This window comes from Scomber japonicus, chromosome 17 (genome assembly GCF_027409825.1).
Source record: "Scomber japonicus isolate fScoJap1 chromosome 17, fScoJap1.pri, whole genome shotgun sequence".
NCBI lineage: Eukaryota > Metazoa > Chordata > Actinopteri > Scombriformes > Scombridae > Scomber > Scomber japonicus.
Genome location: NC_070594.1, coordinates 19,130,647 through 19,146,367, shown reverse-complemented (window position 1 = coordinate 19,146,367; position 15,721 = coordinate 19,130,647). Strand labels below are relative to the sequence as shown.

Below are 15,721 nucleotides of genomic sequence, written 5' to 3'. Positions count from 1 at the left end.
ATTAATGCATAACATACTTTTACATGTATGTCCAAATGAAATAGCTGATAAATCCATCATTATATTGAATACCAAATACACCCATGTTAACATAGCCTATTTCTGTTGTCTAGGGTATATATCATCATATCATCTCTATTGCTACTCTCAGAAACATTTTACACCTACTGTTCATTTTCTATTGTGACATTATCCTAATGTATTTTTCACATTTCTCACTGTTTCCCATCAGCAATACACCCTGCATAATGAAATAAAACCACTGAAGTCATTTACAGACTGTATCGGCTAATGTCACATAGGCCTAAATGGCCTCTATGGAGAGGAAACATGAGATTTGCAGTCCGTTCATCCCGCAACGCAACACTTTGAGGAAGACAAGTGCAGAAATAGTCAGTGAAGCCAGACACTCGCTGCGAATTCAATCCACCCAGCGACCGTTTACTCCCAGAGATGGACAAAGGCAACTTTTTGGGAAGAGATCTGCTCGCACAGACTGTGACAACAGACCTCCATCTACCTTTAGGTTTGTCACAAACTCCACCACCCGAGGTTCTGAAATCAATTATTTGTCACATGTAACCTGCAGAAATAATGAGCCTTTTTCACTTTACAGCCTACATTCACAAAATTTTGATGCTCCTGACTCCAGGCCAGGTTCAGGGACTCGCCTCTCTCCTCTGGACCATGTAAGTTCCTTAACTCGCACATCTGTGTATGATATTTAGTATTTCACATTCAAATTGTGTTATATTAGTAAGCTCAGATAAACATTTACATCATCTAATGTTTTGAGTGTTACCATGAAAACTGAAAAAGAGGATGAGGAGTATACACGCCTCTGTATGCCAGCTAAGAATCAGGATTGGTGTTCTTTTATCTGATCCGGTTTTAGTGAACGGGATTATAATGTTAATATATGAGATTAAAAATATGAATCACTGAACAACTATAATTATAGGATCTCTGGACATAAGTATTTTCTTTTGTTAATTCAAGCTGTTAATGTGTGTTTGTTGTGTGCCAGAAGCCAAAGTTTCCAGTCCCCTGTGATGCTGAGGATCCATTCAAGGCTTTTCCCAAACCCCCCACTGACCCACTGGAAGTAAGGAGGGGGCTGGCAGGGGCACGGGCACGCCTCCTCAGGACTGGCTCTCTCACCACGCTACCTCCTGTAGAGGGATATGCAGATGGTAAGGAAGATACCATATTGATGCAAGTTTGGATTCAGGGAGAAAAGATCAAAGAAAATGTGTTTAGTTACTGAATGTATGACACATAGTGGCCTACCATCTGTGTTGAGCTAACAATAAAACGCCACCGGCATAAGGTGTCAGAGAGTACATTTGTTAGGTAACAGGTAAAAAAAACACACCATTTATTTCAGCCGTTGCATCACTGTAAATCTTCCATGCAGGCAGTAGTGCTAGAGCGGTTTTTCTCAAAGGGAAATGAATGGAGCCATTCACACGCTGACATTACACCTGATTTACATTCCCTGTGGTCGAGCTAAGTGAAAAACGTAATTTACTGCTACTGTTTTGAGTGGCAAATGACTACTCTCTCTCTCTCGTTCTCTCTCAAACCTTTGCTTGCAAAACTGCTCTTCTATTTAAAACAATAAAAACGATGATGGCGATGTTCAAAAGCTCTGACTGAATTCAAGTCTGTGACCTGAAGATTTGACACTTGTCCTTTTAGCCACTGAAAGAAGCAGAAACGTTACAGAAGCACTCAGTAGCAACTTGTAAACAACCTCTTGCCACATCCTTTCTACGTGTTTAGTGAAAGAGAGATTAAAGCCAGGCCCTGGACAAAAGCAGCTGTCAGCTAAAGGACTCGCTGTTACCGACCACACAGAGGTCCATGGTGGTCCCCACAAACCTGGCCCACGCAGAACAGCAAGTGAAAGGTATGCTTTCCATTCCTGTATTTGACCTGTGTGATCTGTCCTTCTCTGTTCTCTGCCCTCCAAGCGCCCCCCCCCCCCCCTCGTCCCCTTTTTGACCAAAGTGACATTCCTACAATGAGTTGAAGATTTATTGGCAGACAAAGGTTGCAGTGGTAGCCATTACTAGATGGAGTTGATTGTGTGTCACAGTTTTTGCCTTTCACTAAATACACTGTCTTGCATTTCTCACACTCTTAGCATTGCCACAGCATGTCTGATTCAAAGAGTCTTTAATGTACTTTTTGTGTTTCTGTTTTGGATCTTAACTTATCCAGACTACTGATAAGTTTAAAGAAAATTATAACAGGAAATGCCTAAGTGACAATAATATTTTTATGATTTTAATGTTTTGTTTTGCCCTTTAAGGCCCAACGCGTCATCCGAATGAAAGAAACAGGATCTCCCGCCTTAAAAAGATGTAGATGCAGCAACCAACCATGACAGCTGAATACTTGACATCAGTTAGACCAGCAATGGCTTCACTAACTAATAGATAAAACAAATTCTTCAACTTGACACACTCGACCCCATTTTAAACCCCCATATTCTTTACTGTACACTATATCTTGGTCACAGTTAAATCCAGCTTCTTGGCAAGCTTCATTCCCAGTGAAACAGCCTCTATCTGTCATTACTATCATGTGTCAGCTTTTACACCTTCACAGTGCAGAGAGGCTAAAAGCTCTTTTTTCTGCCGACCTCATCAGCTGTGTGTCAGCACGAGGGACATAACTCTGGGCGTGGGTCGGGGGCTGTCGTTACAATCCATCCGCCTATCGATTGGGTGGGGCAGCAGGGGCTGTAGAGGGGGGAACGACCATAAAACACTTTTACAGGAAATCTGGGCTATCGCCCGCAGCACACCCTCCTTGCCTCCTCCCTCACTAGTCAAGTTAACACGCAATGTTTGTGTAACTTGTTGCTGACAAAGGCTGCCCAAGAGATCAGACTGTGGTCACTTTATGATTAAAGATAAAGGATAAGCCTAAAGACTTCCCCTTCATGATTAGTGTTAGGTTAGGTCAGAGGTTTTGAAGAACTGTTCTTTACTGCTACTATGGACTATTTTAAAGGCACGTTAGATAGACAGTAAAAATCACAAAGATAGTCAAACCAGAAGTACACTAACTGCAAGTGGAAATAGACAGAGAATGACAGATTAATATGATGAGTTGGATGAGATATAAAGATAGGGGAGATTAGACATCCACTAGGTTCTTTTTCTCCAATAAGCCGGAGCTTTATAGCTCCAAATGGCTCTCTATTAGATTTGGGTGCCCATCTGGGCAAGGCTGGCAGCAGCGTGTGTTGTGACTGCAGTGCACTGGCCAGGCCTAAGACAGGGATGAGGTCATGTCTCAGAGAATGCAGTATCACACAAAGAGGCCTTATTATCAGGCTCTTAATCCTATCATACAGAGCCAAAGCCCCCTCTCTGACATTCACTGTAACATGCCTCGGCCAACACTCACACACTACACTACTACACATGTCCTGTGCAAGCTGGCAAGCTTATGCCAAATACTAAATCTCTATCAAAGTGAAAGTACACTTTACTGTATAGTACACAAACATCAATATTAATGCTACACAAGTTTGTACCCAAAACTGAAAAAAAGAAACAAGATTTTTAACTAGTGTCATCAAGCACTTTCAGATGATATTCTACTGAGAACAAAACACATTTTACCTGTCAACAATACCATTAAATAGAGCTCATATGAGTGTAATAGCTTGAAGAAATACTCCATCCTGACAGTCAACCTTTTGTATAAATGGCACTGCAGAAGTTTAAGACAGTACTAGTAACATAATAATGTTTGTCTTTTACAGCAATGATTAAACTTTCCCATAATATGATAATAAAATGTTAATATGAGAATAAACTGCTAGATTTATTAAGTAAATCTAGCAGTGATTGAGGTGTGAGGTGACCTTGTTTGTCTTTATGCATTGCTACTTGTTACTGTCACAAACACACTACTTGTCATGTTTACAGGATTTATTGTAGCACTGAGTCATTCTCTTTGTCAGTGGGTGGAATCGAGCAGACTTGACAGTGACATGCAAGAGAGTGAGATGCAGCAGAGAGATGCAGAGGGCAAGCCACAACACATAGAAGAGCGTGACACAGGGCGTGTTTTTGGGAGCACTTTACTGTTACTGCACAGAGGTGGTGAGACTGGAGTCAGCTCACAGTGACAAAGCATGAACAGTTTTAACCAGAGTGCCCACAAAGCTAAGATCTTAGTTCCTGTCTGTTGGGGGCTGCAGTTTGTGATACACAGTGGCACACACACAGTCGCATAGATGTAAGAAGTCATAAACACACAAAAACTTACAAGTAGTCACAAGCACAAACACACATATGTATCCCTGTGAACACAAAGCTATAGGCACAAACACACATAAACCAGAGGAACTAGCACCTGCACACAAGATTAAACCTCTGTTGCAACAGGGACACCTAGTGGCACTTGAGGAAAATACACATGCGGCCTAGTTGACAGAATATTAAGTCAGTAACTTTTCATGACAGTGTTCTGGACACAGTGATGCATTATTTCATTTTTTAAAATTTCATCAGATTTTTGTCTCTTTTAATGTCAAAATGAGCAAAATTTAACTAAACATATCACATATGTCTCATCTGTGAAATCTGATGTAACCAGCCTCTTTGTGTTTTTGTGTTTCTTTGTCCCAACAGTAGAATAATGTGGCCTGGTGTTGACTCAGGCGTTAGACCCACAGAGTGCAGAGCAGGATGGAGAACAGGTTTGTCCAGATATAGTAAATGAACCTTTTTTCAAAGCATGGTACATTTTGTGCAGCATATAGAAATGCATGTAGAAATTAAAACTGTAGTTACAACTTTACCAGATGTAATATACCACTCAACCACTGATTTTACTTCAAATGTCCCTTTTTTTAAAGATACCTAAAGCCAAACTGAAATCAACCTAAACATGCAAAATATAAGAGCACTGTCTGTAGTCCTGAGCCCACAAATGTTTGTTTAACCAACTATATAGACACACCTCTGACAACGTAATTGAGCAAGTCTTGCTGAGTGACAGTTTTTGATTCGGGTGTTGTTGCTAAGGGCCTAATTTTCACCATGCAAGGCAGCCAGCCAATAGCTGAGAGAGCTGTTGGTTTGGGCAACCACAGTTTCCTGCATCACACCAAGCAAAGGGGTATGCAAATGTTCACCAAAAAAAGTGCACGGTGTGTGAAATAACAAGCAGTTGCATGCATAAATATACATGCACACACACATGCACACACACGCAGGCACGTGCGCAGGCACACACACACACACACACACACAGACAGACTACTTCACATCAGTGCAGAAACTAATCAGAGGAAGCTGTGGATGGTGACCTTTCATTGTGGCATCAGACTTCCTGCTGTTTTATTTTGAGATTGTGAACTTGTGAACCATGCTTGCTGTTTGTGTTCACCGTCTGTGTTTTGGAGGTGGTAATTGGCAAACTGCAATTTTCTCTGCACATTTCAGGGTTGGGGAATGGAGACGATACCACAAGCACAGAGGAGGATGTAGAGTCACTGGTGTGGAATAATGCAGTCGCTCCTCTTCTCCAACAGCTGGAGGCTGTAGCTGCAGGTAGTTTGGGCTATGCAATAAGGAAATCCAATGAAAATGCAAACACATGGCGTGTGGCCATAACCTTGGCCAGATTCATACAGTTGGCCCAAAGAGTATATAGTTTCTGTCACCTACTCCACTCACAACATCACTTTTCAATATTACATTCTTCCTTTTGGATTGAGGAAAGTATCTAAAACTAATCCAAAATTCTTTTTTGAAGCAAGTTTCTCTTATTTGGACCACATTTTTCAGTTTCTGAGTTCCTTTTTTTTAAACTAGCAGCCTGGCAAAGAGATTTTTTAGCACTGCCAGATAGTCATGCATGAAGAAAAAGCACTGTCATTTCAACCACATCAGAAAGGCAAACAAAGTAGTGTTATGTTTGGCATCCATACTTAGTCGTCTTAGCTTGCAACTGCAGTCTGGCAGCCATGAAATGAAATCTATGGCTGTAAATATTTTAACACTCTACAAATTTAATGGAAAATTCATTTGAAAGATAAATATTAAATATTTATTGTACCAAGTGCCTTCTGGCTCATGCATAAAACACCTTTCAGATTCAGTGGGAAATTGCAGTGAAGTGTCAAGTGTGAGACTGCGGCCAACCATTTTTAGAAATGACCAAACCTTGATATTTTTGCAGAGAAAACATTTATTTTACCTCAAAAACAAGGAAAGACTCCACCCTTTCTCTTCCTCTGCATCAAGATTGTAGCTGCCTGTTGCAGGATTGTTCCCCTGCATTTTGAAACTCAAAGCTGCTTCTTAGAAAAGGGGAGGGAGAATGTTATTTTACTGCTGACCAATATAGTTCCTCATGCAAATAATAAATGTAAACCATGCAGTAGAGCTCTACCATATTACCCACACATACTACAACATACACATGATTCATCAGTATTTATGTAAATGCAGACACACACACACACACAGGTGTTTTCATTTTGGGTTGTTTGCTTTCTCTGTGGATGTTTGACATGATGCCCTGAATATGACTTTTTTTTCTTCTTTTGCAATATCTGCTTTCCTGTGATGCCAGGCAGCTCTGAGGGTTCGATGGACCATCTGTGTGATTTGTGTGACAGTCTCCATGGCACCTTGGCAGAAGGGGACATGCTCGGCCGACGCTGTAAGAGGCGGTCTGGGATACTGCGAACACTGTTCCGCCTCATTGACTTCAACTCTGTCCAGCTCAACCTGCACATCGCCAAGCTCTGCCTTGCTGTGAGTTGTCTGTGTGTGTGTGTGTGTCACTATGTCTGCCACTAAGTCTCTACCACAGGGGTAGTTGTATGAAGTTTCTTTTTTTTGCATTCTTCTCTCCAGCTGTGTGTCAGTGGAAACAACTTGCTAAACATCTGTAAACTCATCTTCAAGATAAGTCGCAGTGAAAGCAACGACATCCTCTTCCAGAACAACTCTATCATAGGTCAGGATGATCTAGCTCAGTAGTTTCCTATTCTGCATCATGCTTTGAAATATAGTTCTTTGGAGTTATTTCTTTATTAACCAATGTACAACATATGGAGGTTAACTGTGGTTGTTAAATTTTCTCTGTGTTAAGACTCATTGCTGGGCGTGCTGAGCAGTGAAGACGTGTCTGCATCCGGAGAAGCTCTGCTGTACTGTGTCGGTACTCTGAAATTTCTCTCTGGAAACAGCGCAATCCTCAGACTTCTGCTGGACAAGAACTGTCTTGGTGTGGCTCAGAAACTCATCCAGAGACTCTACATAGTTGAAGACACCTTCTTCACTATAGCAGGGCACATCTTTGTACAGGTATGTCATAGACCCAACACTGGTGTGAGGGGTATGCTTATTAGGGTTATTAGAGATACTTTTCAAATGTTTGGTGAGTAATTTTGATATTTGGTAGACCTCAACTTTCTAACCTTCTCAGCAGGGGAAGTACCTACTCCTACCCACAAAACAATACACATACTTCTTCAACAGCATTGCTATTTTAGTAAAAGTAAAAACTAAAGTCAATATAAAGCAACAAAATGTTAAATATTATTTTTTGTATTTGTTGGCTGACGTGAATTTTCCCACTATTAACACAAAAATGTATTTATTTATGTCTGGTATATAAGCTGCTCCAAGAGCATAATGGTCTCTGCTGGCCTGGCCACTTTAGTCCCGAACACACCCTGCTTCACTCTACTGAAAATGATTGCTGCTCACCACAGAAGTCGGCCCAAGCCAACATCTTGAGCCAACGCTTCATTTGATATCTAACACAACTCATTATGTTGTTAGAGGAGGGAAATAAGCAGATCATGACTTTCCAGAACTTTCAGTGCTGCCGTGTGTTGTAAATTACTGTTTCCCTCTTGTGATACAATGATTTACTTCCATACTGAATAGTTTCGGTGGTTCTGTTGTACAATGTCCTGTACAGCGAGCCTTTAATGAGCATGTGACTGACATTGTTTGTTAGCCACAATAACACAACACTGACATGCAATACTGCCCTAAATACACAAACTCAAGGTACTATGTCTATGTGTACACACTCTCTTTGCTTAACTACATTTTGACCTCTTTTTCTTTCTTTTTGTCTCCAGCTGACAGCGACTCTCAGGAACCTTGCTGATCACCCTGATTCCCGTCCACTATTCGTCTCCTTTTCCATACTGCCAGAGCTCTGTCAGGTGCTGCGTCATCATCACAAAGATCAAGAGATATGCACTAACATTTCCAGAATATATAGGTAATACACACACTCTGCCACATATGTCACAGAATTGTCTTTGTGTGTCTATTGTGGATAATTTATCCCATAATTCTTCCATTTCCTCTCCTCAGCTCACTAATGTAAACCATCATAGCCTGACCTGAATCAAAACAAGCCATCATTCAGCTCTCACCATCTATTCTCTGTTTTTCCTTCTTTCCGCATCAGTCGCTCTCCTTCTCAATCTTCCCCATTACTTTTTGGTTACAGATGTGGTTATACATCTGTTTTTGTTTTTATATCAATATTGAAAACACTTGCAATAGCGTCATTAGTACAATGTACAAGTTCTGTAACAATCATAGGTTTATGAAAACTAATTTCAGTCCCTGTACAGCTGGCTGCTTGAATGTGCTGACCGATATACTCATACTAATTCAGAGGGTACACACAACACGAAATACAGGTCTTTAGGCCAGTAAGGTGCCTTTGTACCGAAGACCAGGTATCCAAGCCCTCTTTGAGCTCACTTCTTCACTTTCTCTCCCCAGCTCTTGAGCCTTCTTCTCTATTGCTATTTCCTCATCAGTGTGTGAAGAATAAAATAGAGTGCATATGCATTTAGTGCATATGTATAAAAAGACATTTTACTAGGTTTTAATGCTAATTTCTAAATTTCTTGTCCATGATAATGAGATTATGAAAGTTAGATCCCAGCCCTGGCCTAGTTGTGAATTAACTGTGTTGATTTAGTAACTCCATATTTAGTCAGCATAGTCTGAGTTGAATGGTCTCTGGTATTTGTTGTCCTCTCTCTTCCTCAGTAAACTCTCCTCTTACTCTGAGTGCCGCCTCGCTCTGGCCCAGACCCCCGGCTGTTACCAACTATTTTTAGAACTGCTGAGCAAACATCACCAAAAACAGGTGAGTCCACGAGGCTACTCTGTGTGTTTGTGTGCCTGAGCGTGTGTATTAGGGCCAAGTGAAGACAAGCTTTTCCAGTGTTCATGATGTGACTCCGCTAAGCATGTTTACCTTCAGATCAAGTTGTTTATGTACCTCAAGTCCAAGCACAGTTACGGAACATTGTGTTCATCTGTGCAAATCGTCCATCTCTCTCTGCTCAGATATGTGTGTTTTGACATTTAATCATCCAAGGAGAGGCTGAATAAGCCCAGAAAAAGGGAGAAGGGAGGAAGGAGAAGAAGAAAAAAATAAAACTGAGCTTTTTAAAGATTTTTCTTTTTGGCATTTATGTCTTTATTAGATAGCGAACAGTAAAGGGGCAGACAGGAAACATGAGGAGGGAGAGAGATGGGTATGATGTGCAGCCAAGGTCTGGTTGGAATCAAACCAGGGATGCAGTAACCATTCGGCTATTGGGGAACTGCCAGCTGAGCTTTACTAGTGGTGAGGTGATACATAGGTGGAGGGGAGAAAAAGGGGTTGGGCTTTGGCAATCAGATGACTGACATGTTTTAATCACACAGGGAATAAAGAAACACCCACACAAATAGAGAGCATCCTGTCCTCATACCTATGTCATGTGTGTTCTCAGCTCACGTTCTTTTCATGCTATTCACTAAGTGGAGTCAGTGTGATGACCGATGTGTTATCTGTCACTTTTTTCTCAGTAAACATGTGATAAAACACATCTACACAGGTGCTAACTCTCAAGGGAAAATTAGCGACACAGACAGTAGTGCTTCTTGAAAGTGCAGACCACTGTGCTGCAGGTAAATCTAAAATATAGTAGCCCCATATTAGTTGGTCTTAATGTTGACTACTTTTAATTTTTTAATCAGTAACAATCAAACTCCTGGGAGGGTTTTATTAAGAGTACTGTAAATTTAAATGTATATGATAAATATGCACACAGGAAATGGCACAAAGCTCATAACATATAACTTCTGTGGTTTTGTAACTGGGTCTGAATGAATGTGGAAGTGGATTAGTTGAACACTGTTTGAACTTTACCCAATGCAGTCTGACCTCTCAGCCACATTTGTAACACAGTGAAATGTCTCAACAAATTCACTCGGTTTGCATTGATAGAGGAACTGTTGTGAAATGTTGATGATGTTTGACAGATACAACATAACCCCCCCTCTCCCACAGGACCTTGTGGTGCGCCTCCTTTTCACCCTGGGGAACCTCACAGCCAAAAGTGACGAGGCTCGGCAGCAGCTCTTCCAGTGCAAAGGCTGCATGGACACACTCCTCCAGCTGTACGACAGTTACCAGCAAAGAAATGACTCACCACACAAACCCTCAAAGAAAGGTCCCCTCTCCCGCAGCAAGTCCACCGCCGCAACGGTGGTGAGCGAGCAGGAGTATGAGGACGTGCTGGTGAAGCTGGTCAGGGTGTTTGCGAACATGTGTATCCACCCAGCTGTGGGACCAGCATTAGCCAACAACACAGCCTGCATTCAGTTGTTGATGGAGACACTTGGTGAGCAGAGGCCAGGAGCTTATTGAGACAAGCAGTTAACAATTTTCAGTCACTGTTTAACATGATAATTAAGTGACAACACATGAGGTAAAGTCAGTAGCAGGCTACGGCTGCAACATTCTTAGATTTGTCCTTTTTGCACATATTATATCTCTGTCGTACAAAGGAAGTAGTGTGCACAACTCAAGTTCTGAGTTGTGATGAGTTTAAAAATAGCTGTTTAGTGTATTGTACACAGAGTATCTGCAAGGCAGCCAACCACTTCCCTTACACTGGAAACAAAACTGGTCGAAAACACAGTCCTCATTTGTTCATTCCATCGCTTGCTTTCCTCTCAGTGCTTTCTGTTCAATATGCAACACATCCTCTTTTTGGTTTACCTATTGTTTTGGGGTTTTTTAAAGTGTGACAGAGCGAAGCGCTTCACTGCAAGTGCAGGATGTTCTGTCACATCTCACAGCCGGCTTGGTTTGTGTGTGTGAAATTCTCCCATGTGGTTAGATGGTTTCAGGACAGGTTGAACTGATACACAGGTGTGTGTGAAACTCTTGATTTCTCTACTGTCTGCCTCTTAAACTTTGCCTCATGGCAGTTGGGACAGAGAATTAAACAGAAAAAGAGGTCAAACTGGTGAAAAAATGGCAAATCTTAAAATGTAGAGTGGGGAGTCCATGAGTAAGATGGGAAGTACATTAAATAACTGAAGACAGGAAAGAAAATCACAGTAGAGGATAAAAGAGCAGGCCTGGCTGATCGATGTCCTGTTTTGATCAAGTTCGTGACAGACCGCACTGCTTTACATTACAGAGTTTCAAGTGTGTTGTGTGTGTGTGTGTGTGTGTGTGTGTGTGTGTATGGGTGTGGAGGAGGGCACAACAAAGCGGCATTTCCAGTCAGAACCAGAAACAAAATTCAGTGTGACACAGGCGCCGGTTGACAGTGCAACCGCAATATCCTCGATTTATGACCAAGCACACGACATCTGCTGCTATATCAGGAACAGACTTGGTTTCCAAGCCTCTCACAGTGTCACGGCTGGTTGGATTGGGTCACATTGACCTTTGTATGTTGGCTCATGATCAAACTGACTGCATCGGGCCAAAATTAACCACAGATAACAGCTACTTTTGTGATAATCTCACAGTGTCACATCAGTGTCGCCAAACTGTAATATGCAAAGGGCTGAATACCCAAGAGTGTTTGTGCATGTATCAGGCAGACTGTAGACCACATCTGCTCTGCACCCTTAAATTATGAAAACCAGCATCTTTATAATGAGCTCCCACCACTTTGCAAAATCCATATCTTGGCTGTTCAAGGAATAATAATCTACATTATCTGCCCTCATTCATCAACATAAAAGGAAGCAATGCTTTCAACTGGTTATTCATAATCATAAGCTCAGTTTACAGTGTACATATGTTGAGCTCTCAGTTAATTCAGCTATTCTTCACAAAGTTCCAACTATAATAATTCACATTATGTTGATACTAGTCACCACTAGGAGCATCACTTCATATAATGAATGGTGAGCAGCAATATTTCAGGAGCATTAAGGCCTGTTCCAGTTGACCGTACAGTGCGGATGCTCCCCCTGTTGGCTGAATTTTACACAGGAAGATTTATGGATAAAAGACACAAGTCTGCTTCAAAGTGTCTGTGAACATGATGTTTAATTGTGATGCTCCTTCTTCTTCCTGATTCTGCTTGTTTGTGGATTTGTGTCTGTGTGTCTATGTTTGTGTGTGCGTGTGTGACACAGAGATGAGGTCTGTGGAGGAGAGCGAGGAGCTGTTGGTGAACGTGGCAGCCACCATCAATAACCTGTCCTTCTATCAGGAAGAAAGCTCTGTGCTCAGACACAGTCAACTCATCATGGCTAAGTGTAAGAGTATCACACTGATAGAAAAGAAAGGATGAATGTTGACACTATATTCCTGCTTTCCACAACATGTCTCTATCTCTCATGCTGCTCACTTGTTCTTTTTATTTCAGTGATGTTGAAGTTGGTGCTCAGCTCCAGTATGGATGCCATGCTTGAGGCCACCCGTGTCTATGGAAACATGTCACAGTCCAAGGATGTGCGGGACTTTATTATGCAAAATAAAGGTTTATGATTAACACAAACACATACAGACATGCAAAAAAGATCAACATGAGAATACTACATGTTTTGTTTGAGCTGCATCCTTTTCCTCTTGCTGGAAAGGAAAGGAGGAAGGGAGGAAATACATTTTAAGAGCTCATGTAGAGATGCACATATCTTATCTAAGCATGTAATGCAACAAAAAACTAAGAGCTTAGACACAACACCCTGTACATTATGCACCTTTACATACTGTCATGTCATGTTTAGGCTGCAGTTATCTGCAAGGCCAGCTACAGTCAGTATAAACATGCTGGCTGACTGGTGATAGCTGCCCTCTTATCTTTGCCCTGCTTTGTCCTCGTCCACTCCCTCAGTCTGTCATCTTTCTCTGCTCTCTCCCTCAGTACACCAGTTTGTGGTGACGCTGCTGGACTCAAAAAGCACTGAAATGTGTTTTTCAGCCTGCGGGGTCCTCACTAACCTGGCTCTGGACCCAACCAACCGGGTCAGCCTTTCACTAGAGGGGGCTACTACCAAGTAAGGACAAATGCACTCAAGATTTTGTTTGTGCGTGTCCACATATGTGCAATATCTGAGAGACAATTCACAGACTTTCCACTAACATTAGGAAAAGGTGATGAAAAAGCAGGTCTACTGATGTTGAGATCAAAATAAAGTGCAATACAGTTTAGAGCCTCTTTGTATCAATAAAAAAAATCAATATAGATTTTGACATAATTATTGTATCTACAGCACCTCTAAAGCTCAATAACTAACATGTTATTTAAAAACAACTATTTTTGTTTTTATTTGTTTTTATGTTGGAGACTATTATTTTAAGACAGAGCCCAAGCTAGCCCCTGTTTCTAGTCCTTATGCTAAGCTAAGCTAACCTATATTTAGCATAGAGCATACAGACATCATTCTTTCTACATAAAGTAAACCACAGCAGGAAAATAAATGAGTGTATTACCCAATCTACTATTCCTTTAAGAGCAAACTGAGTGAGATTCGTGAGTTTTTGGCAAAGGCAGTATCCTGTTTGCAACAGGGAGTAAACAGGTTTTATGTCTGGGGGGCATTACTTATAAAAAAATAAATAAATATGTATTTATTTCTTTTAGGGAGTTTTCACTTATTGGAATCAAGACAGAGGTTGAAGAATCATACAGATTGTAAAGTAAATTCTTCATTTGTGATATAGAGCTGTACAAATAAAATCGACTTGAATTGACCACTGACATGAAAGAGATGCTAATAATTGACTCAACCACAGTGTTATTTGTTCACAGTAGTAACGCTGATTTGCCAGTTTAAACATTTTTTGAAACAATTCAGAAAGTAAATGTCAACACATGGAAACTTTAAGTGGAATCTCCTAACTGCCAATTTGAAAGTAGCTTGACCAACAAACTATTTTATACACACGCACACATGCACACATGAACGCAAGCATGCACTCAAACATGAACCCACAGTCCTTTTTCAGATGTACATCCAACGAAGTGGAGCTAATACTCACAAACCTGCCGGTCATGTGAATCCTTCTCCCTCCAGTCATATGATTTGTATCTGTGTGTGTGTGTGTGTGTGTGTGTGTGTGTGTGTGTGTGCTTGTGACTAGGCTGGCAGACTGCCTGAAAGACCTCGGAGCAGGTGATTGGCAGCTGGCAGGCCAAGTTTGTCAGGCCTTATGGAACATGGTTGGTGGCGGCTCAGAGAAGTTGCTGGATGCACAAGAAGCAGAGTCACTGCTGGAGATCCTCACTGCATACTCAGGTTGGTTCAGAGTGTTATTAGTAATCCTTACATAACAAGGGAGGGAGACATGCTGGAAGGAACATGCTCTTATTCACATCAGTGGCCCTCTGGGGGATGGGAGGAACACACGCATGTTCACACAATCACAAACACAATACGTCTGGTTGCTGTCTGAACCTGTCACTGAAACTGTTGAAAATGAACCCGAAACTCGACACTGCACCCTCTCACATCCGCCTACTTTTTTCAATTTCTTCCTTAGATCAAGAAGATGCTCTGAAGTGTACAGAAAATGAAGATGCAAGGGACTTCCACAGAGCATGCTGGGAGTTAGAGTTCCTCCCTATAGCTCAAAAACTGATAAAGATTCTCCAGCCTGTGGTCCTGACAGCCTGACACACTGGGACATAGAATTAAGAGTTTCATGTTGTCATAGAAACCGTAGGATTTAAAAAACAGCTGTATTAATAGTACACGAAAGATCAAATTCATCTTTTGAGTATCAAACACTCACCTCCTACGAGTTTTATAGATGACTGTAAAGATTTGTAGAGAGTGACCTCAGTCTGTTTGAATTTGAGTCACTTACAGAGTAATCTAATGCTAAAAACTGATGATGAAACTTCTCAAAATCACTCTTGCAGCATAATCCACTTCTCTACTGTCCATCTCAATGCTCAAATATGTTCCAAGCATTCATTAAATATTGTAAATTCAAACTGACTACAGGTATTGTTCATGAAGAATGAGGAGCTGCATCTGGGATAAGTGTTTGATACTCGAAAGATTGATAGATGAGAAATTAAAGAAAAACCTGGAGAAAATGAAAATGATGTAAATCACTTACACTAGACTCTCACCGTCATCAGATGTCAACCAAATAAACACTGATTTTGAATGTATTAGACATTTAGACACTCTCCACCATCATCATTCAACTTCCAGTGAGAGAATATCTTCATAACAGAGACTTGCAGAATATATGCTAAGCAGCATTAAAGCTATTTTGGAGACTTGTTGGTGACCGCTGATAGAGGTAATTATGCAAAATATTAGGAGCAGACTGAATCTAATTATTATAAACTACGTGTGGAAAGAAGGAAATTACTATGTACTTAAGGAACAAATATTTGCATTTCCTTCTTAATCTGTCCTTAATTTATTTTTCATCC

At 41.1% G+C, this 15,721-nt stretch overlaps 1 protein-coding gene across 1 annotated transcript; it reads left to right on the top strand.

Moving 5' to 3' along the window:
* The first annotated feature begins 303 nt into the window (after positions 1-303).
* Positions 304-14,945, top strand: armc2 (armadillo repeat containing 2). The gene is made up of 17 exons (XM_053337131.1): positions 304-526; positions 617-689; positions 1,028-1,193; positions 1,786-1,912; positions 4,659-4,726; positions 5,475-5,582; positions 6,610-6,794; positions 6,897-6,999; positions 7,135-7,349; positions 8,138-8,283; positions 9,072-9,171; positions 10,366-10,699; positions 12,462-12,584; positions 12,695-12,808; positions 13,193-13,325; positions 14,413-14,567; positions 14,812-14,945. Exons 1-17 carry the CDS (start codon positions 309-311, stop codon positions 14,943-14,945), a joined length of 2,502 nt encoding a protein of 833 aa, XP_053193106.1. The 5' UTR covers positions 304-308.
* Positions 14,946-15,721: the final 776 nt, after the last annotated feature.

Excerpts from the sequence above, each read along its gene's own strand:
- armc2 (XM_053337131.1), top strand. The coding sequence starts at position 309 with ATGGCCTCTATGGAGAGGAAACATGAGATTTGCAGTCCGTTCATCCCG. Across the intron at positions 527-616 it reads AGACCTCCATCTACCTTTAG|CCTACATTCACAAAATTTTG; the intron begins GTTTGTCACAAA and ends TTCACTTTACAG. Across the intron at positions 7,000-7,134 it reads CCAGAACAACTCTATCATAG|ACTCATTGCTGGGCGTGCTG; the intron begins GTCAGGATGATC and ends CTCTGTGTTAAG.